We start from the raw sequence: 26,683 nt of genomic DNA, 5'->3' as shown, positions 1-26,683 counted from the left end.
CTGTTCAGCTGCATTCCGGGAGTTAGTGTGAAAAGAAATTGCTCTTTTATTTCTGCAAATCTATTTGTTGTTATACCAAAGAATCTTGAAAAATGGTTTGGTGAAAATATATTGTGTGTATGTATTTTTATATAAAATTTGGGATATTTTTAAATCATAGAATGGAATGCTACAGTAGTCAAGTCAGTTTAATTAGTACCTTACTGTGTTTGTGCTTATTGAGATTATGATATTAATATATCTAATTAAAAGAATAACCTGATCTGATTTCTTAGGATGATATATACTATAATTAAACTTCAATTGTCCTGCTTCCAAGAACAAGCACATTCTGTCCCTCACCCTTACTTTTTCTATTGTAAGAGAAGTCAGAATAGAATGGGGAAGGTTTGTGATCTCTGATGACTAAACTTGCCCATTCTGTTTCCACGCCTCTTCCACTTGATTGACGTCATACTATTTTTGTCCCTGTCTAGCTCATTGACACAATTGCCTCAGAAATTGGAGAATTGAAACAAGAGATGGTACAGACAGATCCCATGCTGGAAGATGGATCCACTGACTTGCAAAGGTGATGAAAACATAATTGCTGGCAGTGTAAAATGACAAGGATATTTTCAATGTAACGCTTTATTTAGGAAGCTTAAACTTCTGTCATATTCATTAGTTTTCCTCCTATGAACATACAGTATTAGTAGATATTGTAGATCAGTAATGTAGGTGCTTGCCTGTAGTCAGCGGGAGTGTCTGTTAATTAAGTTGTATGTGTATTTGTTTTGATTTCTTTTAGAAGCAGTTGAAATCTGCACTCCCAGTTTCTCTTAACAAACAACAAAAACCTAGGAAACAGATACACTTTTAAACATGGAAACAACTAACATATTAGTGCTGGCTGTAGAAATATATCAAACTTTTTACATTGTAAAGTGTTAAAAATATTCATTGCTTCAGTCAACTTTGTCAAAATTTGATGGAACTTTGATCCCCATGATTATTTTTGCCTTTACAGATTAGTAAGAGTAAAGTATGGACAGTTATAAAATGACCTTTGTTATTAAAGTGTTTGTGTGATGCAAGTAAAGTTTAATTGAAATGTTCTATAAATGCAAGAACAGTAGGCTGGTGAATTTTGAGACTGCTAAGAAGTTACAGTACAAATAAAGTTTTGATTCTTTTAAATGAAACAGCAGACAGGTTAGGGTTATTGAGACTGGTGATCTAAACCTATTGCTTTCTCTTGGCAAGCTAGTGAAGATAAATATTAGGGCCATAGCTGTTTGCTTTTCTTTTTTATTGATTTTTTTAGCAATGCTGAGTGCTAGAAATGTTTGACAGTTCAGTCCTTTATGTTGAATTTTAGAGCATTTTAATATAATCTGATTTTCTGTTCAATCTGAGCATGTTGAATAAGTAGGTGTGTTTCTAACTAACTAATCTTTTAATGATATGAAGTGTTGTAGCTTTGCTGCTCTTGGTATATTAGAGGCAGGAGGCATAAGAGGTAATGTCTTTCATTGGACGAATAAAAGATTTTACGTCGCCCACATGGTCTTTTATAAGGCAGTGAAATGACTTTTTATTTTAGTACCTATTAGTATCTCTGTAGTTGCTAAATTGCTATTTCTGCTGGGGATGGGAAATCAAGCAACTGTAACTTGACTGAATTTTAATCCAGAAAATATGTAATACACAAACTGTGAGACAGCAGAGGTCTGGGGGAAGTGTGTGTGTTCTTTTTTAAAAAGATTATTTAAATCTTAACTTTTCAAATACCTAGTATTTGAGAAATGTAGTGACTGTTAGTATTTCTAGTTATGTGCTAAATCTGGCTCTGAAAAAAATGGTTAAACTGTGGAGTGTTAGCTTCCATTCATTTCAGCAGTTGGGTGGCACAAAGAAGGCTTAGAGATGCAATCAGCATCTTGTGGAGCGCAGCTACTATTGCTCCATTCTCTCTGCCTTGGCTGCCTTCATCTACAGCCATGAGGGGGAGGACATACAGTTCTTTTTGGAGTACTACTATGGAGGAGCACAGAGCCCATTGCTTTCCTTGCCTTGTGAGCCATCCTGCTTTGTGCCTGCAGGACAGCTTGGGATCTTGGGGTTTGCCTGCTGCCATTCAGTTCTTCCCCCCTCACTATTGTCCTGATAAGGGTGGAATTAGGCCATGCCTCCTTCAAATGGGGTCTTATGCAGTTTTTCTAACTGATTAAGTGAGACTGGCAGCCTAATGTCCCAATGTGTTTTACGTTTGTCAGGGCCAATTCATAATTTATTTAAATAGTTTTTGTAGTGTGGTATTAGCAGATGAATGGTTCATATTAGTGTCATCTGGCAGAGAGATGTTTTTTTAATCGGGGACCCATTCATTTCCTTCCAATCTTAGCAGCATGGAGTCCTTCCTGAATGAAGGAAAGGAAACAATCTATCTGCAGCTATTTTCCTGCCCCTCTCCTACTTCTCCCAGCCTAGCCCTGACCCATGTGGATAGGAGGGAAACAGAATGAGGGAAATGTACATCACCACTGTTGTATGGGGAGTTTACTGTTATACACTATGGTGAAAAGTTGTGCAGCAAATGGTGCATTGACTGCTATGCAGGCCTTTCATGCCAGTGAAGTTTCCTGGAGGAGCTGGGGCAGCAAGTCTTCATTTGGGAGGCCTGAGGGTCCCAGAGCCAGACTCAGGACACAGCCTGTTGTCTCCGTCATCCTTGTGCCCAAACGTCTGAGTAGTGGAGACAAAGTAAAAGTGGACCTGAAACCAGTTGAGGAATTGGACTAGAGTTACCAAGTGTCCTTCTGGTTGGTGCAGGACGGCAGGCTGCCTACCTGACTCTGTGGAGCTCCCTGAAAAGCTGCAGCATGTCCCTTGACTCCTAAGCAGAGGGATGGCCAGAGCTCCCATTGGCCAGGAACCACAGTCAGTGAGAGCTCTGGGGGTGACACATGCAGGTGGAGGCAGCCCGTAGAGCCTCCTGGCTGTGCCTCTGCCTAGGACCCAAGGCACATGTTGATACTTGTGAGGGAACCACCTGAGGCGTGTCCAGCACAGAGCCCCCCACTTTGAAACCTCTCCTGCGCTCTAACCTTCTGCCCAGACCTGATTCCCCTGCATCCCAAACTCTCTTCTGTGCAGCACCCCCTGCTGAACTCAAACTCCTCAGTTCCAGCCTGGAGCCCCCTCGTACACCACAAACCTCTCATCTCTGACCCCAGCACAGACTCACAACTCCCACTGGAGCCTTTGCCCTGTTCCATACCCCATCCCTAGCCTGTGTCTCCTCCTGCGCCCTGAACTACTTATTTCTGGACCCATCCCAGAGCTTGCATCCCCAGCCCAGACCCTACCACTCCTCACACCTAACCCCTGCCTCAGCCCAGAGCCTCATCCTGCACCCTCATTCCCAGCCTATCTCAGAGTCGGCACCCTAAGCCACCATCCTTAACGCATCCTAAACCCTAGCCCTCTGTCACAGCCTAGCAAAAATGAGCGAGTGAGGGTGGAGGGATGGAGCAAGCAGAATTAGAGCCTCAAAGAAGGGGCAAGGCCTCAGTGAAGGGAGTGCGGTAAGGTTGTTTGCTTTTGTGCAATTAGAAAGCTGTCAACTCTGAGCCCGTGTCTACACGGGAGCCCACCATCAAAAGAGCAGAATCAAAATTCAGAAATCGATGTACTGTTTTTCGAAAGAACATGACCACATGGCAAAGGTGGATCGCAGTTCCAACCCACTCTTTCGAAGACCCTGTCCCATTATTTCGAAAGAGAGCGTCCACATGTGTACAAGCCCTCTTTCTAAAGAAGGGAGGCAGAGATGCCGCGGACGGGGTCGCATGGCTACCAAGCCCTTCCAGGGCCCTCAGCCAGGTGCCACCTTAAAGGGGACCTGCACTAGCCGAGGCCTGCCGAGCTGCCAGGAGCAACACACGACCCCAGTGCAGCAGCACCATGGCCGATGACACCCTGCTCCTCGCACTGGATGCAGACATTGTGGACGCTGTTGCCCGTGTTATCTGCACGGTTGCCTCAGCCTCCCCCACTCCTCCTTGGGAGACAGAACAGCCTCCCTGAGGACACGGAGCACACCCAGCCTGCCCCCTGCCTCCTTGTACCCCGGTGCCTGTGGAGCCACCCCAGCAGCATGGACTGGTGGGAGCGACTGGTTCTGGGGCAATGGGACGATGTCACCTTTCGCATGAGCTGGGACACCTTCCAGGAACTGTGTCACTGGCTGGCACCTGCATTGAGGCATCAGGACACCACCATGTGGCTCGCACTCCCCCTCGAGAAGCGAGTCGCCATTGCAGTGTGGAAACTGGCCACCCCAGACTCCTACTGCTCAGTGGGTCACCAGCTCAGGGTGGGCAAGGCCACTGTCGGAGCAGTGCTCATGGAGGTAAGCCAGGCCTGGGGCACACTCCCACCGGGGGAAGGGGGCTCATGGACACAGGGACCCCTCGGGGGTCGCCGGGGGGGGGGGGAGGGTTAGGAGGGGGGTCGCTGGGTTGGGGGGTGGAGGGGTGGGAGAGGATTGTCAGCTGGGAACACCCTGTCACACCCTCACGAAAGCACATGGTCTCCCTCCCTGCAGGTTGTCCATGCCCTGAACGCTATGCTTCCGCACCAGGTCGTCTGTGTCAGGGACCTGGATGCTATCTATCATCAAGGGTTTCTCCTCGCTGGGGTTCCCAAACTGCTTTGGTGCCCTGGACGGGACACACATTCCCATCCGTGCCCCACCACAGAGCGCTAGCCGCTATATCAACTGGAAGGGCTACCATTCGGTGGTTCTCCAGGCCCTGGTGGACCACAAAGGCCAGTTCATGGACATCTACATGGGCTGGTCTGGGTGAACCCACGGTGCCAGGGTCTTCCACAGTTCTGGTCTGTGCCAGTGTATGGAGGCTGGCACCTTCATCCTGCAGCAGGAAATGCCAGTTGGGGACACCACCATGCTGCTATGCATGGTTGCGGATGCAGCATACCCCCTACTGCCGTGGCTGATGCGGCCCTATACTGGCCACCTCAACCCCAGCAGGGAGGCCTTCAACACCCACCTCAACCAGGCCTGGCACGTGGTTGAGCGGGCCTTTGGGCGCCTCAAGGGGCGGTGGTGGTGCCTTCTTGCCCACCTTGAGGTGGGGATGCGCAGTTTCCCAAAAGAGGTGGGCACCTGCTGCGTCTTCCACAACATTGTGGAGAGCAAGGGGGATGCCTACATCCAGGGGTGGGCAGCTGGGGCCACCATGGGGTTTGAGCAGCTGGCTGCTGTTGCCAGCTGCCAGGCAAACTGCGATGATGTCCAGATCCGGGAGGCCCTTCATGCAAGTCTCGCCCTGGGGCCGCACTGAGCACCTTGATGCCCAACCCTCTCCTTCCCCCTCCCCCCCATACATCCACCACATGCACTGCCACCACCACCGCGCCGTGCCTCCCTCCGCACAGGACCACGGGACACGGGCAGTGGTGCACAATATAAACCTTTGTCAATAATAAACTGTAAAAAAACTGTGGTGTAAAAGTCCAACGATGTACAATGTGCATGGGGGGGTATGTTGTGGGGCAGGGGGCCTGAACTCAGAAGGGGGTAGGGAGAGGGCCAGACTTGGGAGTGTCACTCAGGCAAGGGGGTTGTGGGCCAAGAGCCACACCAGCCCCGAGATTCCCTTCCCCCCCAGGAGCAGGTGCCACAGCAGGGCCGGGATGGGGCAGGGAGTACTGGAAGGTACCGGCATGGTGGGACGGTGGGGGGCCATCTGTGTGAGGTGGAGTGGAGGACTCTGGGGTCAGCAGGGGACCCTGGGTGGGACCTTTCTGGGGGAGACCTGTGGGGGGCTCGGGGTTGCGCAGCTGTGTGGGGGTGCGGAGGTCCAGGAGCCGGGCCATATTGCCCACGTGCTCCTGCAAAGTCCCATGTATGGTGTGCAGGTGGGACATGAGCCGGTCCCAGGCCTCCCTCCACCACGTCAGGTCGGACTCCTGCAGCCGGAGCTGGTGCTCCATAAGCTCCGCCTGGTGGAGGTTGGCGGGGTCATCCACTGGGCACCACTGTGACCTCCGGCTGCGCACCTGGTGTAATGCTGCTGCTGAGGGTGCCAGGCCCCTGTCTGATGCCTCTGGGGGACTCTTGGGGGACCACCAACGCCGATAGGCTGTGTGGGCCCTTGCTTGCTGCACCTGCAAGGGGTGATGGATAGCATGTCAGTCTCCAAGCAGGACCTTGTTTCCCATTCCCCCTGGGACCCTGTCCCCCCGGGGCCCCGCCTCCCCCAACTCTTGCAGGGCCTGGCCATGGTGGACATGGCACCCCTGCGGCGTCAAGTGCACATGGGCTTCCCTCCTGGGTGGGACCATCCCCGGGTGTGGGCTGGTCCACGGGCATCCCACTGGGTGACTGGGTGCCTGGAACTGTCCATGGGTCTGGGTTCTGGGTGGCACTGCCAGGTGCGGAGGGTGTGTTCCGGGCTGTGGCTGGCCGGGGTGTGTGGCCCTGGGCCTCCGGGCCTTTCCTGAGGCCACTGGCAAGGGTGCCGCCCCTGCCCTGCCTGGCAGGGTGCTGGCCCTGCTGTGCACGTACTGGGGGAGACCTCAAGGATCTCCGGGGATGCCCAGCTCCCTGTGGCCCAGTTGGATGACCACGAGGGGATGTCGATTACGAGGTCGCCCTCCTTTCTGGACCAGTCCTGGGTGGTGTCTGCCCCCTGGCTCAGACTGGCTGGTCCTGGCTCCTGCAGTTCCTCTGGCTCAGGCTGGTCTGCCAAGCTGTCCAGGACCGCTTTTGGTGGGGAGCTGTCCTGGGGCCCCAGGATGCTGTGGAGCTCCCTATAGTAGGGGCAGGTGGAGGGCCTGCCCCTGAGTGCCCGGCCTCATCCCAGACCCGGGCATAACCCTGCTGGAGCTCTCTAACTTTGCTCTGGACTTGCTCTGGGGTCCGCTCCAGGTGGCCTTGGATGGTTAGTCCCTGGGCAAGACGGGCGAAGGCAGCAGCGTTCCTCTGCTTTACCCCCATCTCCCAGAGGACCTCCTCTTCCCTCCAGAGGCCTAGGTGGTCCCTCAGCTCACGGTTCACCCAGGAGGGGTCCCTTTTCTTTTTTTCAGGGACAGACCCCTGGGAGCTCTGTGGGGGCTCTGAAGGGGGGCCGTGGGGTTCGGGGGACTGCTGGGCACTGGCCATGTGCCTGTCGCTGTTGTTGGGGGTGGCTGAGAGCGCGTGATGCCTGGAGCTCATGCTTTCACAGCTTCCTGCCACAGGGTTTCTGGGTCCATGCGGCTTTAAGAGCGGCCAGACGTGCAGGTCATAGAGCTCTGCTTGGTGGGGCAGGGTGTCTCCGTGCTTGGACTGGGCGCCGTCGTGGAGGACTCCTCTTTCAAAAGAGCAGGCCGTGGCGTGTCTACACGTGCCTTCTTTCGATGTTGTTTTTCGACGGGTGGCACTTTTCCCATACAGGATTGGGGTCCAGCTTTTGATGTCTGGGCTGCGTTCCTTCGATTTCACGTCGAAAGAGTTCATGGTACGTGTAGACGCTCCCTTTGTTCTTTTGAAAGAATGCCGGTCTTTTCAAAATACTGTGCATGTGTAGACACACCTTAAATGAGACAGAGCAAAAAGCATCAGCAAGCACAAAGTACAGGGGATATGTCTTTGGTTCAGTTAACTCAGGCTCTTACTTGTTGCCCTTGATCATTCTTCTGTCTATATGCAAAGTTTTTCACCCAGAGGAAAGAGTGTCTTGCGTCTGGGTTTGTAGTCCACTGGAGCTGTGGACTACAGTTAGACTAATAACTTGGCTACATTGCAGTGAGGACAATAGACTAGAACACTGAGTAACTTGGAAGGATAGATGAGTTCTCCCCCAGTTCACTGAAAGAATGATTGAGTGTCTCATCTTATTGCTGCCTGGAGACCCATGGGGTATCCCCCCAGAAGTTCCGGTAATGCATTAGTGGAATCTGCCATTGTGAGAACACAGTAATTTGGGTAGGAATTTGCATTATGCCTCCTCACACGCGGCCTAGGCTAACCTGCTGATCATCAAATCAGCTCTGTAGTGAGAAATAACTCAAGTTACAGAGTAAGAGAGAGACTCCATGTATGTTATGTGCATATTAAAGAGGAGAAGCTCCGTTGTGCTCTTAGGGTCTGTCTTGGCTGGGGCTTTGCTATAATGATAGTTGCCCAAGCTGCACCAGCACAGCCTGTAATTTAGGCAGACTGATGCAGAGCGCTGTCTACACAGCAAGTTGAACCATTGCAGCTACACTGATAGCAGTTATGGGAGCAAATCTTTAGCCCAGGCCTTTGACTTAGGGCATGTCTAAACTGCATAGCAGTTCAGACAACAGGAGGTTGAACAGTCATGAACTGGAAGTGCTTTGTTGTAACTCCCCCATGTGGACAATACAGGCAGGAACTAAAATGTTTAGTTGCTAGTGCGCTGTGACAGTACTCTTCAAATAGAAGTACATTAATGCAAAGTAAAAACCTTCCAATTCAGCCTGGCAAGGTCCACTGAGGGGTGTTACAGTGCAGGACTGCAGTGTGTACTGCTGTTCATACATACCCCCTCGTCCAAATTGTGGAGCAGCGTGGAAACAGCCTTACAAGACTGTAAAAGACAGCAACATATAAAATTTCATTAACTACAACTAACGCAGCATAATCAAGATAGCCGAAATATACTCAATCAGTAGCATCCCTTTCAAATGTCCTTCCTACAGGACATTTCCTACATTTCCTAGCCTGCAGGTGGAATTCTATGAGTAATTGCAAGCTTCTGATTTTTTTTTCCAAACAAAACATTAAAAGACACACTGTCTTTGCAGGTCAGAGAGGAGTTTAAAGGACTAGGATTACAGATGCTGGGCTTAATGCTGATTTACAGCAAAGCTGGTTTGATACCATTCTGACAGTGCAGTGAAACCTGTTGAATGAGGAATAAATGGGCCAAAGGTGTTAGCATGACACAGTCACTGACCAATGTTAAACAGTGTCAGTTGTCTTACTATTATGGCACACACACCAGTGAACATCCTTTCAATCTTTTATTAAAGATTAATGGAGAGAAAACAGTGTTGGAAATGTAAAGTGTTAAGTAATGGTTTTATTTTGACAATTCTCCCCAGCTCAAGGGAAGAGGAGAATTTTAGGCAGAAAATCCCTCTCGCTTGACAGTCTTCCAAGATGACAGCTATTCTTTTGGGTAAAATAAGTTAGTTGGTAGGAGCTGGAGCTGTTTTGGCTGCTTTTGTGGATGTCTGAACCAATTTTAACTTAAGTGGTGCCTGGGATTCTGCTGCAGCTTGTAGGGGTGATATTGTGACCCATGCTGGGGGGGCAGGGAGAATGGAGGTAGGGGCTGGAGAGAGAGCAGCTGGCTTCAGCAATGCTACTGAGCATGCTCAGTACAAGCAAGCAGCAAATCTTGTATTCCCCATCTTCCCGTGCGCATGCGACCCCTGGGTGGCGCATGCCTTTGTCTGGCCTGGTCTGGTTGTGACATCACTCGTGATTGGACAAAGAACTTCTGTGCTCCCAGGAGATAGTGGCTGTGACAGCCATGATGCTTCGCAGTAGCCTCTGTTGGTTCCATTCTTAGTTAGCCCAGAAGCCTTTTATAAGGACCCAAGAAAGGCAGCTATGGGTGGAATAGCACATATCATTATTTGTGCGCCAATTTGACTTAGTATATGCTCATTTGGTTAATTAATTTCTGGTCCCACATCTTTGGTTTTTTACCAGGCATGATTTCAGTACAGTCCTTGAGTTATGTAATAGGCTTTCCTGTTTTAGACTGGTGTAGTTGGTCTTTTTTTTGTATCTTTTTACCATCAACATTTTTTCTTATAGGTTACTGTATTTGATTAACTATCATATACATTTTACAGTTGAGCTCACAATTAATGTAAATTTGTAGGCCCAGTTATTACCATGGACTATATAGTGACCATGGATTAAATTTCAGTATCACTGTAAAGTTCTTTTATGCTGCCTCAGTGGTACAAAAGATGTTAGTGTAAATGGGAAACAGACCCACCATTTTGTTTGCTGTGGTCCTAGTGACCAATAAGGACTCGGCTCTGAATTTTCTAACTTTTGTGGATGAAACTCACTGTTATATGAACAGCTGACCAGCCAGATCACCCATGTTTGTGTTGTCTCTGTCCTGCCCTCTAGCTCGGAGGAGATAGTTTCTCCCTTCCAGAAAGTAAATGGAGAAAATTATCACAGTAAAGCTTTCAGGAATTAAGAAGAGTCTTAATGGCCAAGAACCTTTAGAGAGTCTGTAATTCCCCATTTGTATAAGACAAACATCTATTCTTTGGTGCCCTCTCCTGAAAAAGTGTCTTTTTCTTAAATATCACTGGTTTCATATTAGATTTCTAACTGTAGGTGTTTTAAAATCAATATCAATTGGTTTCAGTTCCTGTAGTTTTGGTGAGGTTTTCAGTGGGGTTTTCTTGGCTTCACTGCGCAAGAACTTTAATGCTGATTTACAAAGCCCACAACAAAATCCTGTTGTTTTGGTTTGATTATTTTTCCCCAGACTAAAAAATGAGAAATTGGTTCTCTCCATCAGATCACATATTATGTATGGACGTGGTCTGTATTGATACTGCCTGAGCATGTCATCTGAGTTTAAGCAACTACAGCAGAGATCACAAAAGCAATTAAAGGCTGGCCCCTTCAGAAGAGGGAGGGCCTCCATGCGCCAGAAATGAACTGATTACAGGGGATTAAGGATGAAGAAACAAGAGGTGGAAATGAAGGTTTCAGGGTCAGAGCAAGAGATCCAGAGCGGATTGAGAAATTAACAAAATCGGCTCTGAACTGACAGTCTGAGTGGAAACAGACACATTTGGTGGTGAGGGTGTGCACTTGCCTGTGGAGACAACTCCAGCCCTCTGCTTTCAGGCAGTGGATTACACTGATTACAAGTTTCATCCTGTGCTGTGCACTTATCACTGTGAATTAACTGTGGTTATGATACAGCTAATCATTTGCTTGTGCTCTTCAAGTATTTTCCTCATAATTGAGGAGTTTCACGAACGTACAAAAATTAGGCAAAAAGTTTGGTTTTCTTTAGTGTCCAGGTGAGTTATGCTGAAGCTTAAGGAGAATATAACTCTTTGTAAGGGGGGTTTGAAAGTAATCAGCACAAAACCTACAGAACTTCCATGCAAATTTTTGTTTCTTTTTGGTTTTCTATTTCGCTTGGCTCTAGCCTTGAATATCACCAGAAGATGTCATCCTAAAAAGTGGAGAGTCATTAAATAATTTTAAATGTATTAAATATCATTTGCTGCTATTGCACAATGTTGTATCTATATTTGAAATAATCAGATACCCCTTTGACTTTCCATTGCTCATTGTTAAGGTGCTGTTATTTTCAAAGAAACAGTACAAAGCAAGGCCTTGTCCCAAGGAGTTTTCAGCTACTCCAGTTTAGACTGTATACGTTAAACTCCTTTCTTCCTGGACTAGACTTTATTCTTTTGATTTATGGACCATTTCTTAAAGAAAACACAAAAGAGTAATGGTTTGATTCTCATTTACACTAAGGCAGTGTAAATGTGCCTTTATAGTGGTGTAAATGGTTGGATGGATTAGTTCCATAGCGTCCTGATGTCTGTGAAATTAGGTGTAGGTAAATGGCTTGCCAGTTGTACAAATGTTTACCAACTGGTCTAGAATGTTAGTAAAGTTGCCAGGGTTCACCCAAGACTAATGTTTCTTCCATCTGATCTCCAGAAAACCTGTAGGGAATATTACATTTTTTTTCTTAAAAGTGGCAGTTTTGTTCCCAGTTTATTTGTTTGGAGCTGATAAGATGAATTGCTGCTGATCCTGTTCTGAAGCATTTTAGTTCATGTGAATCAGAGAGTATTTGGTGTGGGTGTAAAGACACGTTACATTGATGTCTCTGTAATCTTTTATAGTTATGTGACAGGCCAACACAAACAGCTGCAATGAGCTGCTGCAATTTAATTGTATGTATTTAGGTCATGGAGGTGTGGATACTTGTACTATGTTCCTTCTTGTACCTGGCATATGGAATGATTTATGTGGCTAGAGCTTCTGATTAATGCTCTCTGACTTAAGTAAGTACTGTGGTTGTCAAGGTTAATCTTCTTGCATGCAGTGCAAAGGGTGTGTATGACCTCTGCATTTGGAAGCATTAAGATCTGACTTGCTTTTATTATTGGTAAATAAGTGAGGAGCTAAGATACACAGATGTGGGCCCATCTCCTGTGAGAGTCGCATTCTGTAGATATCCTCACTTAAGCATGCAGTGCATTGCTCAGGACAGTGATGCTGCTTCTTTTAGAGGTAACACTGATATTCTTACATGGGTAAAACTCACTCCCTCTGTCTCCAGCCCCAGAGCAGGGATATGGGGGACAACCACCCACAGTGCTGTCATGAAGAGAATGCCCTGTTTGCAGAATTGTTCTTTAAGAAATGTATTGCCTCCATTTTAATTGTTGTTTAATTCTCTTCCTCATAGCCTAGCAAAGGACATGGATAATGTCTCTCCTGAGAAAAAGGATGTAAAAGGCTGTCCCCGGGACTCAGGCTATGACAGCCTCTCCAATAAACTCAGCATACTAGATAAACTTCTCCACACCCATCCAGTGTGGCTACAGCTTGGCCTGAATGATGAAGAAGCAGTGGAAATTCTTCAGTCCCAGCCTCCTGGAGTAAGAGACAAATCTTATATGTTTGATATGATTTAAACTGTCTCTTCCTAATGTAGCACACATGAAGCCATGGGTAACGTACTTCCTCTGATAAAAGGAAGTTCAACCCTCATGGCCACAGCAGTTAGTCTTGGATGAATCATCCCCCTAATGTGATGGCCACTATCTTGTCTGACACGCTGTGGATTGAACTAGAGCCATAACCATCCATTGATAACTAGAGTCGTGCCTCTCTGGCTGGCGCTGCAGCAGACTCATATTCTCTATGGATCAGACACAGAGGAAGGACCTGTAACACACACTGACCAGTAGGTCACATTATTTCTCTTAGTCATGTCTACATGAAATTTTTTGGGCTGGACCCTGAACCTAACTAAGTTCTGATGAAAATTCACCTGAGGTGAGGAAGCTATCAACTGGAATAAAGCCGAGGTAGCCATTTTATTGTCCAGCTGGACCTTAGTTCCTGGCAATGAGGACTTGTCAGAGGTGGAAATGGGCATCTGTACTCCCTTAATTCTTGGCTAGCATATGGACCTTCGGGTCTCTGAGATGTCAAATCTCTCTAGCCTGTGCTAGCACTAGATTAGATGCCGTGTGTTAATTCAGGGGGCTTTGTCTGGCTCTCTGATGGCACCTCTTTTTTCTCGTACCCTGGACATAGATATCTATGCAGGCTTTATGAGTGCAAATAAAAATCTTCTGACTGTGAACACATTACGTTTGGTCTGAGGCCTAAAAGAACCATCATCAGTTGGACCACCTCTTTTCTGTCTGAAAATGTTGCTCTTCCATTATTATGAGTAATACTGTGCCTAAGCTGACGGCAGTTAGTGGAAAGCCGTTTTTTTCCTCTTTTGTTTTCTTTGTACCAGTGACAGCATTTGTGTATGGTCAGTGTCATTTGTTCCCCTCTGCAGTCAGGCTCCAGTCCTTCAGTGAGTTCCCTGTTAGTGAAACTCTATGTCCATGTGGAGCCCTTTTAACTTACATGAGTTATTTCTAAAATATGTATAAAACAGCTTGCAAGATTGGGACCAAAGTTAGTTTCTTTCTTGATTAAAAGGCCCTTATAAGATTTGAGAGGGGAGGAGAAAAGTGCTTATAAATCCATTAAAGAAACCCAAACCTTCAACTGAAATGAATTTCAGGGGGAATTGGGCACTTCAACTAGCTTAAATTCCTTTGATCATCTCAGATTTAGTTTTTCAACTCATGTACTTGTAATTAAACCAAAATTTTTGTTTTATTAAACATATTTTGGGGTTGAAATTTGCATTCTTAATTACACTGTTCAGATTCTCAAATATTTAATGTGTTCATGTTTTAACCCTTGAAGTTGGAGGTAGAAAAAATGAAACTAGAAATAAAGCTCACCTTTTTTAAGCAGCAAGGGGGAATTAATAACACTGAGAGTTTGTCCTGGAGATCACAGAAGACACAAATTTCTTGACTTTCCGAGACCTCTGTGACTTCTGCAGTGGCCAGTGTCGCCAGCCTGGTGGTTGTCTGATAATCTTGGGCAGCCCTAGAGCCAACCACACTGGCCACAGCTGGGACAGGTTGAGGCTACTACCCCAGCAGCAGGAATTTGGTGCGGGGAGGGACTTGAAGCTGGGGATCGAGGCATGGGAAGATGTGAGGAGTATGGGTGGTGCTTTTCCTGGGAGGCTCCCTGGAAGTGGTGACATGTCCCTCTCTTAGCTCCTAACACTGCATGCTGCTTCTGTCTGCAGGCACCACCCATGCTGCTACTATTGGTCACAGTTCCTAGCCAATGAGACTGAGGGAGGGACATGTTGCCACTTCCGGGAAGTGATGAGGAGTGAGATAGAGGGCCTGCCTGCCCCGCCTACAGCCCTGACAGTACCCAGTGGTGGTCCTGGGCTACTCGCCACCTCAAGCATCAGTAGCACCCCTGCACCGCTGCCCAGTGTTCCCTGTAACCTGTGCGCTTGTGTGACTGCTCAAGAGAAAGAAATGTCGCACAGTTAGTTTTTTTATTTCTGTTGGTGGTGCACATTGGCACATGGCTCAGTGCACACACAGTTTTTTATTCTGCATATGCATGGGTTGAAAAGAGTAGAGGGAACATTTGTGCTGCCTCTCCTTGAGCTCATGTGGCACTTCTGGTTCTCTTCCACTTTACCCCCACCACCTCCAAAGATTCAGCCAGGGATATGACTTTTGTTTACTGCCTGCTACCTGTCCATGACTTTTGTTAAAAATGCCCATGACTAAAACATAGCCTTAGTAATAAACCATTGAAACAGCAATATAGATGGATATAGAGGACACTGTCACTTTGTCTTTAAAATGAATATAGGTCCTTTCTAAGAGATGTAGTTTAATTCTACAGTAAATTATTTGATTTAAGATAGGTTGGTGGTGAAGAGCAAGCCAGAAAGCCGAACATGAGCTCTCAGTGTGACACTGTAGCTAAAAAGGCTTAATGCAACCCTGGGATGCATAAATGGGGGAATCTGGAGTAGGAGCAGACAAGTTATTTTACTTGTGTTTGTCACTTATGGAAACACCACTTATGGAATACTGCATCCAGGCACCCACAGCTCAAGCATGATTTGAGACATTGGAGACAGGTCTGGGAAGAGCCACAACAACCATTAAAGAATTGGAAAACATGCCTGTAGTGATCATCTAAATAGACTGAGCTCTCTTCATCTACACAGGAAGCAAATATTTAATAATTGTTCTTCAGTCTATTGGAAAAAGGAATAACATGATCCAGTGCCTGGAAGTTGAATGTAGACTGGAATTAAAATATAAATTTTTAATGGAGAGAATAATTACCTGTGGAACAGTTTGCCAGGTGTCCTGGTGGATGCTCCATCACTGATAATTTTTATATCAAGATTGGATGGTTTTGTGAAAGATCTGGTGTAGGAATTTTGGGAAAGTTCTCTTTGTTATCCAGGATGTCAAAGTAGATTATTGTAATGGTCCCTTCTTGCCTTAAAATCTGTGAAATGCATCCATAACAAAAATTTCTAAAATCTTATTTTTCCCCCCCCCTTAATAGATCTTTCTGGTTAGGAAGTCCACAAGAATGCAGAAGAAAGTCCTGTCACTCCGTCTGCCCAATGAATATGGCTCTCGCCTCAAGGAATTTGCAATAAAAGAAAGTACATATAGTAAGTCATGTATTATGGCGATTGAAGTCATTTGCTATACTGGGTGGGCCAGATTCCTTTGCATCAGTGAAACCCAGCGTTTGGGCTCTAGGCCATAAGCAGCAAAAAGATTAACTAGGGTGAGGGGAAGAACACAGCAAGCTGCCTACAACCCCCTCTGCTGAGGGTTTCAAAGCCCTGTGGGCAGACCTACACCCATGGGGCAAGCCCTGGAGAGGGTGGACAATGTGCAGATTAAGACTCTGATTAAACAAGATACTTAAAACCTAGCAGTTCAAGTATGGCAGTCTGGTATGCAGTACCAGCCCGCTGTTTGTAGCTGGTACTGCATACCAAAAAGACATAGGATGAACAGAATGTGAAGCCTCCAGGCAGCCACACACTGGCATTTTCTCCAGAACAGCTGTGGTTCTGAAGTCTGTGGTGCTGCAGCAGGTGGATAAAGTGTGCGTGAATGAAAGCACACACACACACCCCTTGTCCAGGTAACAAGGCATGAACCATGGGAAGGAGATGAAGGAGGGCTTGGAGGTGCCTGGCTAGAGGTGAGGAGCAGTAGTGTGGGAGGTCACATACCCCATCCTCCGCTGCTGGTGCCTTTTCCCTGGCTGTTGCAGGTAAAAAATGGATTCTGCTTGCACTACTGTTAAAAAACATATGCCTAACTTGCCATTAGCAAGTGAGTCGTCCTACTAAAGGCAAAAAAAATACTTACGTGCTTAAACTTAAGGTATGTGCAGAAGTAGCATACTGAATGGGGGACTCAAGGCTCCACTTGTGAAACTTCCATAGGAACCTCTCCCCCGAGTTTAAATCTGTCCTGCTCTGATGATACCATCACTCTGTACTGGGTGACCTCTGGCACATTTTTGCCATGGGCACAAAGGAGAATTGGGGTTTATGTGTTTGGGGTCCAGGGGAACATTGCAAAAGGAAGAAATGTCATTTCCTCAAATCTGTAATTCACTTCTATTGGATCTACGGTTTGGGATGGGTGGGATTCTGGTGCTGGTTGCTGCTAGAGGCATGATCTTAGCCTAGATGGATCACTGGTTGATTCATCTGACAATCCTGTGTTCCTATGAGACCATGTGGAATGACTTGGTGCCTCTCGGCAGTGCTCTCCACCATCAACCCTCTGAGAATATCCCCAGTAAACTGCTAATTTCACAGTCTGGAGCCCTTTAACAGGGGACTTCCAGGGCCTAAAGTCAACGTGGAAGCCTCTTGCAGTCGGGCTGTTGTGCATCCCAGGGACCAGAGAAGACTAGGGAAGGAAGGAGGCATAGCACATCGATGGAAAGTGCCCTAATACCTGAGACCTCAGGATTTAGGGATTTCCACTTCAATAAGTGTGAACTGCCTTCCAATGGGAACATATGGAAGAAATTCATTGTGTGTGAACTCAGAATTACTTGTCCTCTGAAGATTACAGGCCTAATCCAATACCCACTGAGATCAATGGATAATCCTACATTGACTTCAATAACCTATGTATAATGATAGTAGGTCCTTCACTCTTTCAGTTACCTTAACAGATCCACTTCCTTAAACTAATAAAACATGAAATAACATTATGGAAACATAAAAATATAAAAACATGGGAAACATTCTGTGTTCCGAGAAGCTGACAGCCAAACACCTGTCAGGGATGGTCTAGATAGTGGTTGGTCCTGCCTTGGCTCAGGACTCAATGATCTCTCAAGGTTCCTTCCAGTTCTGGTAGTCTATGATTATTTTTATCATGTTTGTTTCTCAGATTTAAGAATAATTTTTATCAATCACACCATCAAATTTAATCTCGTTGAGAAACATTTCTAATAATCCTTAGTTTTCATGATGTTGCAAATATAATTTGTTCTGTATCTTATTTACTAGGGAAAAAAAACAATGGCAGTGTTCCAGTAAGTTTTAAAACAAAGCTGTAGTGTTCTCCATGAAAAGAGGGAGTTAACAACAGTTCTGGTGAAACATGGAAATGAAAAGAGGAAGCTGCATCTTCCTCAGATAATAGCACAGTTTGGAAGCTGCAAATAGAACGGGACTGGGTCTTAGCAGCATGCTGAAAACTGGAACTGAGATTTAGCAACAAGAGTTTCAGCTAAGCTGCCTTCTTCATGAATGATCTGTGAAGGAGTACTATCAATAGCTGTATCTTTCTATAGTGTCCTCATGTGATTGGGCATTTTTCTTTTGTATGTTTATCCATTACTCTTTCCTCGAGTCTTTACTTACATGGCTTCTCTACTCAGAGTGATACTTACTACTGACAGGAATTGGTACCTACATGTTTGAAGTCAGTGGAGTTGCATCAGCTTTTATTTATATTTATCTAGGGTCTATAAACATGTATTGCTACACGTACAAAACCATGGTGGAAATGACAGTGTAGAGGTCTTTATTTCTATACATTTAAAATAACGATCTTTGACTGTTTAGGTAAGTTCTAGTACAACTTTATTAGAAAAAATATTTAGCTAAACAATTTGTAATAGTCCTTACAAAGCATTAGTATGACTCAGATTTGGTTGGACAGCTTTGTTAAAAAGGAAATGATTCATAGTGTGCCACCTATCATTACCAGTGGTGACTGGTATTGCCACTAATGTAACTGAGGCAAAAAAATGTGAAGGACAGATGCCAAGAGGAGGAAAGAGGTTTTTCATTAACATTACTTGTCCATATTAGTACTCTGAATAACACAAGGTTCCGGTTGTTGACTGGCTGTTCTGTTAGGAGTTGTGCAATTGTAATCTCTTTTCATTCATTTTCCAAGGATTAGAACATGTTTGGATTAAAAAAACAAACACACCATCCAGACTATCAGTATGTTTATGAGATGTTTTTGACCAAGACACATACTCCTCTACACAGTTGTTTTTGATTAACAAAACAGTAGTCATTTTGATTCTGCAAACTCCTGACTACTTAAGCTGTGTTGACATTTAGCTTGGTTTCTTGGAGTCTGCCTTGAGAGACTGATCTATTTTTTCCATAATCTTTCTTTTGCAGCCTTTTCTTTGGAGGGCTCTGGAATAAGTTTTGCTGATTTATTCAGGCTCATTGCTTTCTACTGTATTAGCAGGTAAGGTTGTATTGTGTTATGAGTAGTGTTTACTAGCTCATCCTTAAAACTGAGTTACCATCCATAAGAATTTTCTTGATTAAAGATGGTGTAAATGTTCATCTTTGGGCAAGGCCAAGGTTGGGTAGGGTTGGCTACCATTGATTTCTTGACATAGACTGCCAGCCACCTCAGGTAGACTTCTAGTTTAGATATGATTAATCTGTAAGTATGAGACTGCTTTAGAAGGTAGCTAGCTAAATAACTGGAGTAGCTAAGAAAACACAAAAGAAAGTCCTTCTTACCCCCTGTCTGATGTTGCGTTGACTAATAATGGATCAAAAGATGTTGATCTGAGCATGCCTCAGAACTCCACTGCTTTGTTTTTTATTTTCACTGACCCACAAATCCAGTTTTCCAGTTTATTGTGTGGTTCTGCTTCTGTGAGAGACGTTAATGTAGGTGATGTCATGCTTCCTGCATTCATGTGTGTGCATGTTCCATCACCTTTTAATTCTGCCTTTGGCATGTACTAAGACTCTTCCATAATGGGTGTGGATGTGCTACTCTGATTGTGGGAACATGGTGGGCTACTCCCTGTGGCAATTGAGGAGAACTGAGCAGCAAAAGACTCACAAGAGCTCACCTGATTCAAACAAGAGAGTAACTTGTCACCTCCACCTCTCCTCTTCAGTGCTGACTCTCAGGACAGTTGCTGCCAGCTCTGTGGCCCCTAGGCATTGAGCCCAGCAGCAAAGAGAGAATAACCTATGCTCAGGAACCTGTAGCTCCGCACTTTTTCGCCCCGTCTTCAGTGAGTAGGGGCTGGAGCTGGAGCTGGGGAGTTGCTCTTTTCCCTCGCCACAAAGCAGCTTTAACAATACATATTCCATAGGTGTGTTCTCAGTGCTGCAGAGGGGTGAAGTCACTCGCACTGGTCCCTCCTCTTTTAACCCTAGCATTTGCAATGTACATACCTCCTTGAGACATCACATCCCTCCCCCACCACTGATGCAATCAGCTTGGATTAGTAAAGCTCTGTTGTATTTAATAAAGTTACTGAACGCAGGCTTTTAAAGGCGGGGGGGAGGTATGGGGCCTAGTGATTAGAGCACTGGACTGAGACTCATGAGATCACCTGATTTCTGGTCACATCTCTACCCTTGGCCTGCGCTGGCCCTGGGCCAGGTTGTTCATCTCCCTGCCTCAGTTTCCCCATCTATGTAAGCTAGATGCTACTAATATTAGAGGGAAAAACCCCAACTGGCACAAATAACTGCCAGGGTGAAGTCAGATAGGTCACAAATTCACATTTTAATTTTGAACTGTTGCTATGTCACCAACACAACCTCAGTTAATTTCTTTTCATTGCTAGCTTACTTAACAAGCACAGTACATTTTCAGCTATTTAGGAGTGATCCTTATTAGAGATGGTAGTGTAGAAAGTTGTGTAAACTGCAGAAAAATGTGAAATTTGTGAGCGATTTCAGTGTTATGGCTGTCTTGTTAAATAGTTGCCTCACCGGTTCTCCCTATAGTGTTTGTTTAAATGTCCCTTTCGATTTGCTTTAGCGTGAATTGAACGCTTGTGGCTTGACCACGGGTCTCAGACTGACCGCCCTAGGGAGCTCAAGTTTCAGGTTTAGCCATGGAATAGGTAGAGCAAGGCCAAACTTCATCTCTAGGGAAATCTGTTCTAGGAGGTAGGCAGGAATAGTGCAGCCTCTTTGGCTCAGATTGCTGTACAGCCTTGCCAGTTATTGCAATTCAGGTGGTGGTAAATGGCCCATTGATGACTGACAGCACCAAGCTTCTTGTTGTTATTTATGTTAAGGAGTATCCAGAAGCCTCAAAATCAGGGCCCTATTGTGCTAGGTGCTGTAGCCACACATAGTAAAAGACAAGCTCATTTGTGTAAGTAGCTGAACAACACTCAGGGTGACTGAGCTGGACTGGATCAAAACTGGTAACCTAGCAATGAATGCTCCTATATTTAATTCCCTTTCATATTCCGTTTAAAATTCCATTTCTACTAAATAGTTTTTAATTTTCCTTATGGGTGTTTACATTATTTTTTGTTTGGAGCAAGGTGGAGCCTGAATCTCCAGTTTTAAGGTCCAGCACTTGCATAGAATCATCCTGCCTGGGGAAATAAGGAACTTTAAGCGCGGATGCAAGGCTGCACCATCCTTGCAACTTTATACCAATTTGCAGCCCTAATTCTTTATTTGCTGCACCTTTTGTGCAGTGAAAGACACACCAAAAAAAAAAAAAAAGTGAAGAGAAAACAGAAGGGTTATGCAAAGCCAGACATAGCTGTAACTAAGACTGTCCAGTAGCAGTATTTTGGAATAAAGACCTCACTTGACTTCATATCCTAGAAGCTTGATGTGTATTTCCCAGCCAATGTCTTTCTTCGATTAACATTTTATTTTGCTGTTTCTCAAGCAGCAGAAGCCATTCCAGTTCTATTTTCTGTCCTTTTCAGGCTGTGTCTTGGCAACATCTGAAATAAATGCACAATTATGGGAAAAGCTGTAGTCAGTGACTGTGACAGAGCAGCAGAGGGAGCACATGGCATCTCTTATTTGCGTATCAGACAAAACACAAGATAGATTCGTGACAAGAACAGAGAATTTAAAAACAGAAACCAAAGCTGGGGTTTTCAAACGAGCCTCTAAGAGCTGGGTGCCAAGGTCCCACTAATTCAATAAGATTTGGGTACCAAATTCCTTGAGGTTCTTCCAGCCTGTGGGTGAAATCTGTGCCTTGGTGAAATCAATGGGAATTTTGACATAGCCTTTAGGAGACTCAGAATTTCACCCTATATATTTAGCATTTGGAGACATCCCACCCCAGGTAACAGTGGAGCTCTGATTTTGGCCCATGCAGATGTTGATGGTCTCCTTTCAGTTACTTATTAGTGAGTGTGTGTCAACTTGCTGCATACATTTGTAATTTTAATCTGTTTGGAATTTGCTGTTGCTGACTTCTGAGAGTGTAAACGTAAAATATGGCAATTAATTGATCAAAGAGCTGTTGTCTTTGTTAAACCAGATGCTCAATGTGCTTACAATTTTTAAAATAAATTACTTGTATTGATACCAATTTTACCTAAATTTAAAGAAAGGAGTGTAGGACACTTTACCTACGTGGCCAGTTCTTTACTTTCCTCACATAGGTACTTTAAATATGGATTTTGCAGTTTTTCAGGCTCTGGAGTTTGAGGATGCATTGATACCGAATATAAACAAAAGAGATGTAATATACAGTATTATAAATGCTTACACAAAGTACTTAGGCAAAGCAATTCTTAAATTTTTGTTACCAAAGATTTATTCAGTCAATGCAGTTTGTAGCTATGTTCCATCTGTAGAGTCCCATATTTAAACACCCATTCATTTTCATATCTATTGAGCAGAACAGGAGTGCGCAAAGTGGGGGCAGGCCCCCTTGGGGGCATGAAATTTTGTAAATGGGGCGCAGCGTAATCGGCTGCTGTATCCTAGCCTCGTCCATCTCATTACAAATATTGAAATATGTTACTGTTTTGTGTGTAAGTGCTGATTTTAGCAGATGAATGTTTCAGTAATCAGACTGGCATTCTCTAAAAGATCTGTGGAAAAACTGCTGTAATAACTGGAATAGGGGGTGGGGCAGGGAGTGAATTCAAAAGAAAGGAACATTGGGGGCTTGATTCTTATTTGCACTGAAGTCTCATTACATCAGTGGTGGCTTAAATGGTTGATTGCTTTTTGGTGCCTTTAACTGCCAGAGCAGTTCAAAGTGGCATTGGTGTAAGTGAGAAACTGACCTGTAGTCATTGCATATACTAGAAATGATGAAAAATTTAAACTATGGAAATAAATGCAAAAATACCAATACTGTTCTCTCTTCTAAAACAAGGGATGTTCTGCCATTCACCTTGAAATTGCCTCATGCTATTACAGTAGCAAAGACAGAGGCTGAACTCGAAGACATTGCTCAGCTGGGACTGAGTAAGTATGACTATTTACAATACTTTATCACCCTGAATAATTGTCACCATTTCAGCAAAAGAGTTCTTATGCCAGAAATTGGTAAATCATGGTCCAGTTAATTTTTTAAAGGATGATTTTGTTGTTGAAAGTATAATAGCTTAATTATCCCACCTAGTAGCTCTCTGTTTCCTTCCTATCCTATTGATGAGCATCTGTGATTTAGTTTGCTACACTGCTGCCTCCTACTTTGTCTAGCTGTGTGCAGTCTGTCCCACAGTACATCTCCTACTGATCCAAATCCAGTCTCATAATTCTAAAGGCAGTGTTTGCTGCAGTCCCCCATAGATGCACCAGTTGGTGCGTTGTAGGTTAGAACACATGCAGCTGAAAGTGCAATGGCAGTTCCTGGTTTGTACAGTAACAGAGAGAAAGCCATGCTAATCTATATACTATCAAAACAAAAAAGCAGTAAAGTAGCACCTTAAAGACTAACAAACTAATTTGTTAGGTGAGCTTTCATGGGACAGACCCACTTGTTCAGACCATAGCCATATCAGAACAGACTCAATATTTAAGGCATAGAGAACCAAAAATAGTAACCAAGGTTGACAAATCAGAAAAAAAAATTATCAAAGTGAGCAAATCAGAGAGCAGAGGGGTGAGGGGGCGGGGGAGTCAAGAATTCGATTAAGCCAACTAGGCAAAATAGCCCCTGTAGTGTCCCAGAAAACTGGCTTACCGGTTGAAACCACGTGTTAATGTGTCGAATTTCAATATGAAAGAGAGTTCAGCAGCCTCTCTTTCCAAAACACTGTGAAAATTCTTCTTCAATAAGATGCAAACTCTTAAGTCATTAACAGAATGGCCCAATCCATTAAAATGTAGACTAACTGGTTTGTGGATCAGGAGTGTTTTGATGTCTGTTTTGTGCCCATTAACTCTTTGTCTGAGAGAGTTTGAAGTCTGTCCAATATACAAAGCATCTGAGCATTGTTGGCACATGATGGCATATATGATGTTAGTTGAGGAATATGAGAATGTGCCTGTGATTCTGTGACTAACCTGGTTAGGTCCAGTGATGGTATCTCCAGAATAGATATGTGGACAAAGCTGGCAGCAGGCTTTGTTTCAAGGAAAAGTCCCAGGACTGGTGTTTTTGCGGTATAGACTGTGGCTATTGGTGAGAATCCTCATAAGGTTGGGAGGTTGTCTATAGGTGAGAACAGGCCTGTCACCTAAGGCCTTCTGGAGTGTGGCATCCTGATTAAGGATAGGTTGTAAGTCTTTAATAATGCGTTGCAGTGGTTTGAGTTGGGGGCTGTAGGTAATGACCAGTGGTGTTCTCTTCTTGGCTTTTTTGGGCCTGTCTTGGAGGAGCTGGTCTCTGGGTATTCGTCTGGCCCTGTCGATTTGTTTTTTTTATTTCTCCTGGTGGGTAATTCAGGTTTATGAATATTTGGTAAAGATCTTGTAGTTTTTGGTCTCTGTCAGGAGGGTCAGAGCAAATGCGATTGTACCTAAGGGCTTGACTGTAAACAATGGATGTGGTTATGTGTGCAGGATGGAAGCTAGAAGCATGTCGGTAAGCGTAGCAATCAGTACTTTCGCATGGAGTAATCGAAGCATAAGTAGATGGTGGGGTGCAGATTGTTAAAGTCCCTGTGGAATTCTTCTAGAGACTCTACAGTACAAATCAAGGATGGCCTAATTGGTACCACACTCTACCGGAAACCCACTGATCGCTATACTTACCGACACGCTTCTAGCTTCCATCCTACACACATAACTAGATCCATTCTTGACCCCTCCTGTGCCCCTCTGCTCTCTGATTTGCTCACCTCGATAATTTTTTTTCTGATTTGTCAACCTTGATTACTATTTTTGGTCCTCTGTGCCTTAAATATTGAGTCTGTTCTGGTATGGCTATGGTCTGAAGAAGCGGGTCTGTCCCACGAAAGCTCACCTAATAAATTATTTTGTTTGATGCTTTTTTTTTCTGGTTTGTACAGCGCAGCTGTTAGTTTGGCAATTGCTGGAAGATTTTGAATGAAATTTGTTATGAACAACATTCTGTACTCAGATTGGCACATGCTTACATTTACAAAGTGATTCATGACTAAGTTTTCAGAGGTGTGCTGATCCCAGCGTGGGTAGAAACAAATGCAAAGGATTTGCATTTCCATTGATCTGAGGAGTATTTTCAAGAGGGGGTGGGGGGAGGCAGAGGCATGCCCCTAGAAAATGCATAGTTCCACTGCTAAAACAAATGTGGCACATCCTAAAATGTGCCTTGAGCATAAAGCAGAAGTGAAACCTGGCAGAACTGGAATATTGCGGGTCTGCTCAACACAACCCTAACCAGCACCCAAACAGTGATGCTCTCATGTTTTATCTGCACAGGACAAACACTAGGACAATAATTCTGGGTGTGGAAATAGTGGAGAGCTTGTGAGCAGTGGCGTTTGCACCTCCTTTGGATAGATCCCTCTAGGACTTGTTTCCCTCAGGTGTATAAGGGGCTGAGATTCCAGTGACACCCTGACCCAGGTCACCAGGCTTTTCTTTGGTTGCACTACCCAACAAACACCCCCAAGAGAGTGTATGCTCCATAGCCTGGCTGCATTCTTTTGTCTTCAGCATACTTTTAACTGACTTCAGTGACCAGTCCTATAAATTTATCACACCAGTTGTTGCTGCAAAATTAAAATCCAGCCCCGCCTCAGGATCTCATTGCAGAGTAAAATCCCATGGGGCTCAAAACATATTACAGTGCAAATTGCTGTGATGGGGAAGTGCACACTGAAGTTTACAGAGCCAAGTTCTGCTCTGTTATATGGGTAAGATGTCCAGATCCTGAAAAACAGCAAGTCCTGTGGCACCTTCTAGACTAACAGATATTTTGGAGCATAAGCTTTCGTGGGCAACGATGCATCTGATGAAGTGGGTCTTTGCCCATGAAAGCGTATACTCCAAACTATCTGTTAGTCTGTAAGGTGGCACAGGACTTGTTTTTGAAGATACAGACTAACATGGCTACCTCTCTAATACAGATGCTAAAAGGTGCTGAATGCCTTCCATTCCTGCTGACTTCAAATGAAATTAGTGTCTCAGTTTTCCATCTGTAAAATGGGCTTAATAGCATATCTCTATCTCACAGAGGTTGTGAGGAAAAAAAAAGTGTAGCTTCCTAAGTGTTAGGTCCATCAGTGGCAATTAGCCAGGATGGTCACGAGCAGTGTCCTAAGCCTTTGTTTGCCAGAAGCTGGGAATGGGCGACGGGGGATGAATCATTTGATGATTACCTGTTCTGTTCATTCCCTCTGAAGCCCTGGCATTGGCCACTGGTGGAACACAAGATATTGGTCTAGATGGGTGTTTGGCCTGAGCCAGTGTGACCACTCTTGTGTTAAATTCATTTGTGTGTGAGATACTCAGTTGTGTGATAGTAGGAGCCATAAAAGCATCTAAATGGTTTTTGAACATAGTGGTCAGTAAGTACCTGAATTTTTGTCTCCTATACACTAACAGCAGCTATCTAGCATTGTTGTGCTAGTCAAGCTGAAGCATATTGAATACCTGTAATATAGTTCACTTGAGGATTGTTGAAGGACCTGTTGTCTAACTTCCGTACAGACTCACGAATGTTTTGAGTGCTGTGAGGAGACTGCAGTTACCATTTGTCAAGTTCGTACAGATTTTACATACTTTTTGCTGATGTCTTTGCACGTTCAATCTATTTACGTGGTGCTGAGTATTTTAAAACTGCAAACAAATTGTGTAATTATTAC

At 44.8% G+C, this 26,683-nt stretch overlaps 1 protein-coding gene across 4 annotated transcripts in view; it reads left to right on the top strand.

The window, feature by feature from the left end:
- The window catches only part of RIN2 (Ras and Rab interactor 2), a 139,138-nt gene that overhangs the window by 87,152 nt on the left and 25,303 nt on the right, over window positions 1-26,683 (top strand). For all 4 annotated transcript variants that reach the window (XM_074989301.1, XM_074989305.1, XM_074989302.1 and 1 more), the window contains 5 exons: window positions 477-571; window positions 12,507-12,699; window positions 15,740-15,851; window positions 18,864-18,936; window positions 22,822-22,913. In XM_074989301.1, coding sequence (XP_074845402.1) covers window positions 477-571; window positions 12,507-12,699; window positions 15,740-15,851; window positions 18,864-18,936; window positions 22,822-22,913 — 565 coding nt within the window. The remainder of the gene's footprint in view (window positions 1-476; window positions 572-12,506; window positions 12,700-15,739; window positions 15,852-18,863; window positions 18,937-22,821; window positions 22,914-26,683) is intronic.

This window comes from Carettochelys insculpta, chromosome 3 (assembly GCF_033958435.1).
Source record: "Carettochelys insculpta isolate YL-2023 chromosome 3, ASM3395843v1, whole genome shotgun sequence".
NCBI classification, from domain to species: domain Eukaryota; kingdom Metazoa; phylum Chordata; order Testudines; family Carettochelyidae; genus Carettochelys; species Carettochelys insculpta.
The sequence above is the reverse complement of the archived record's forward strand: the minus strand, read 5'-3'. Positions and strand labels throughout refer to the sequence as shown.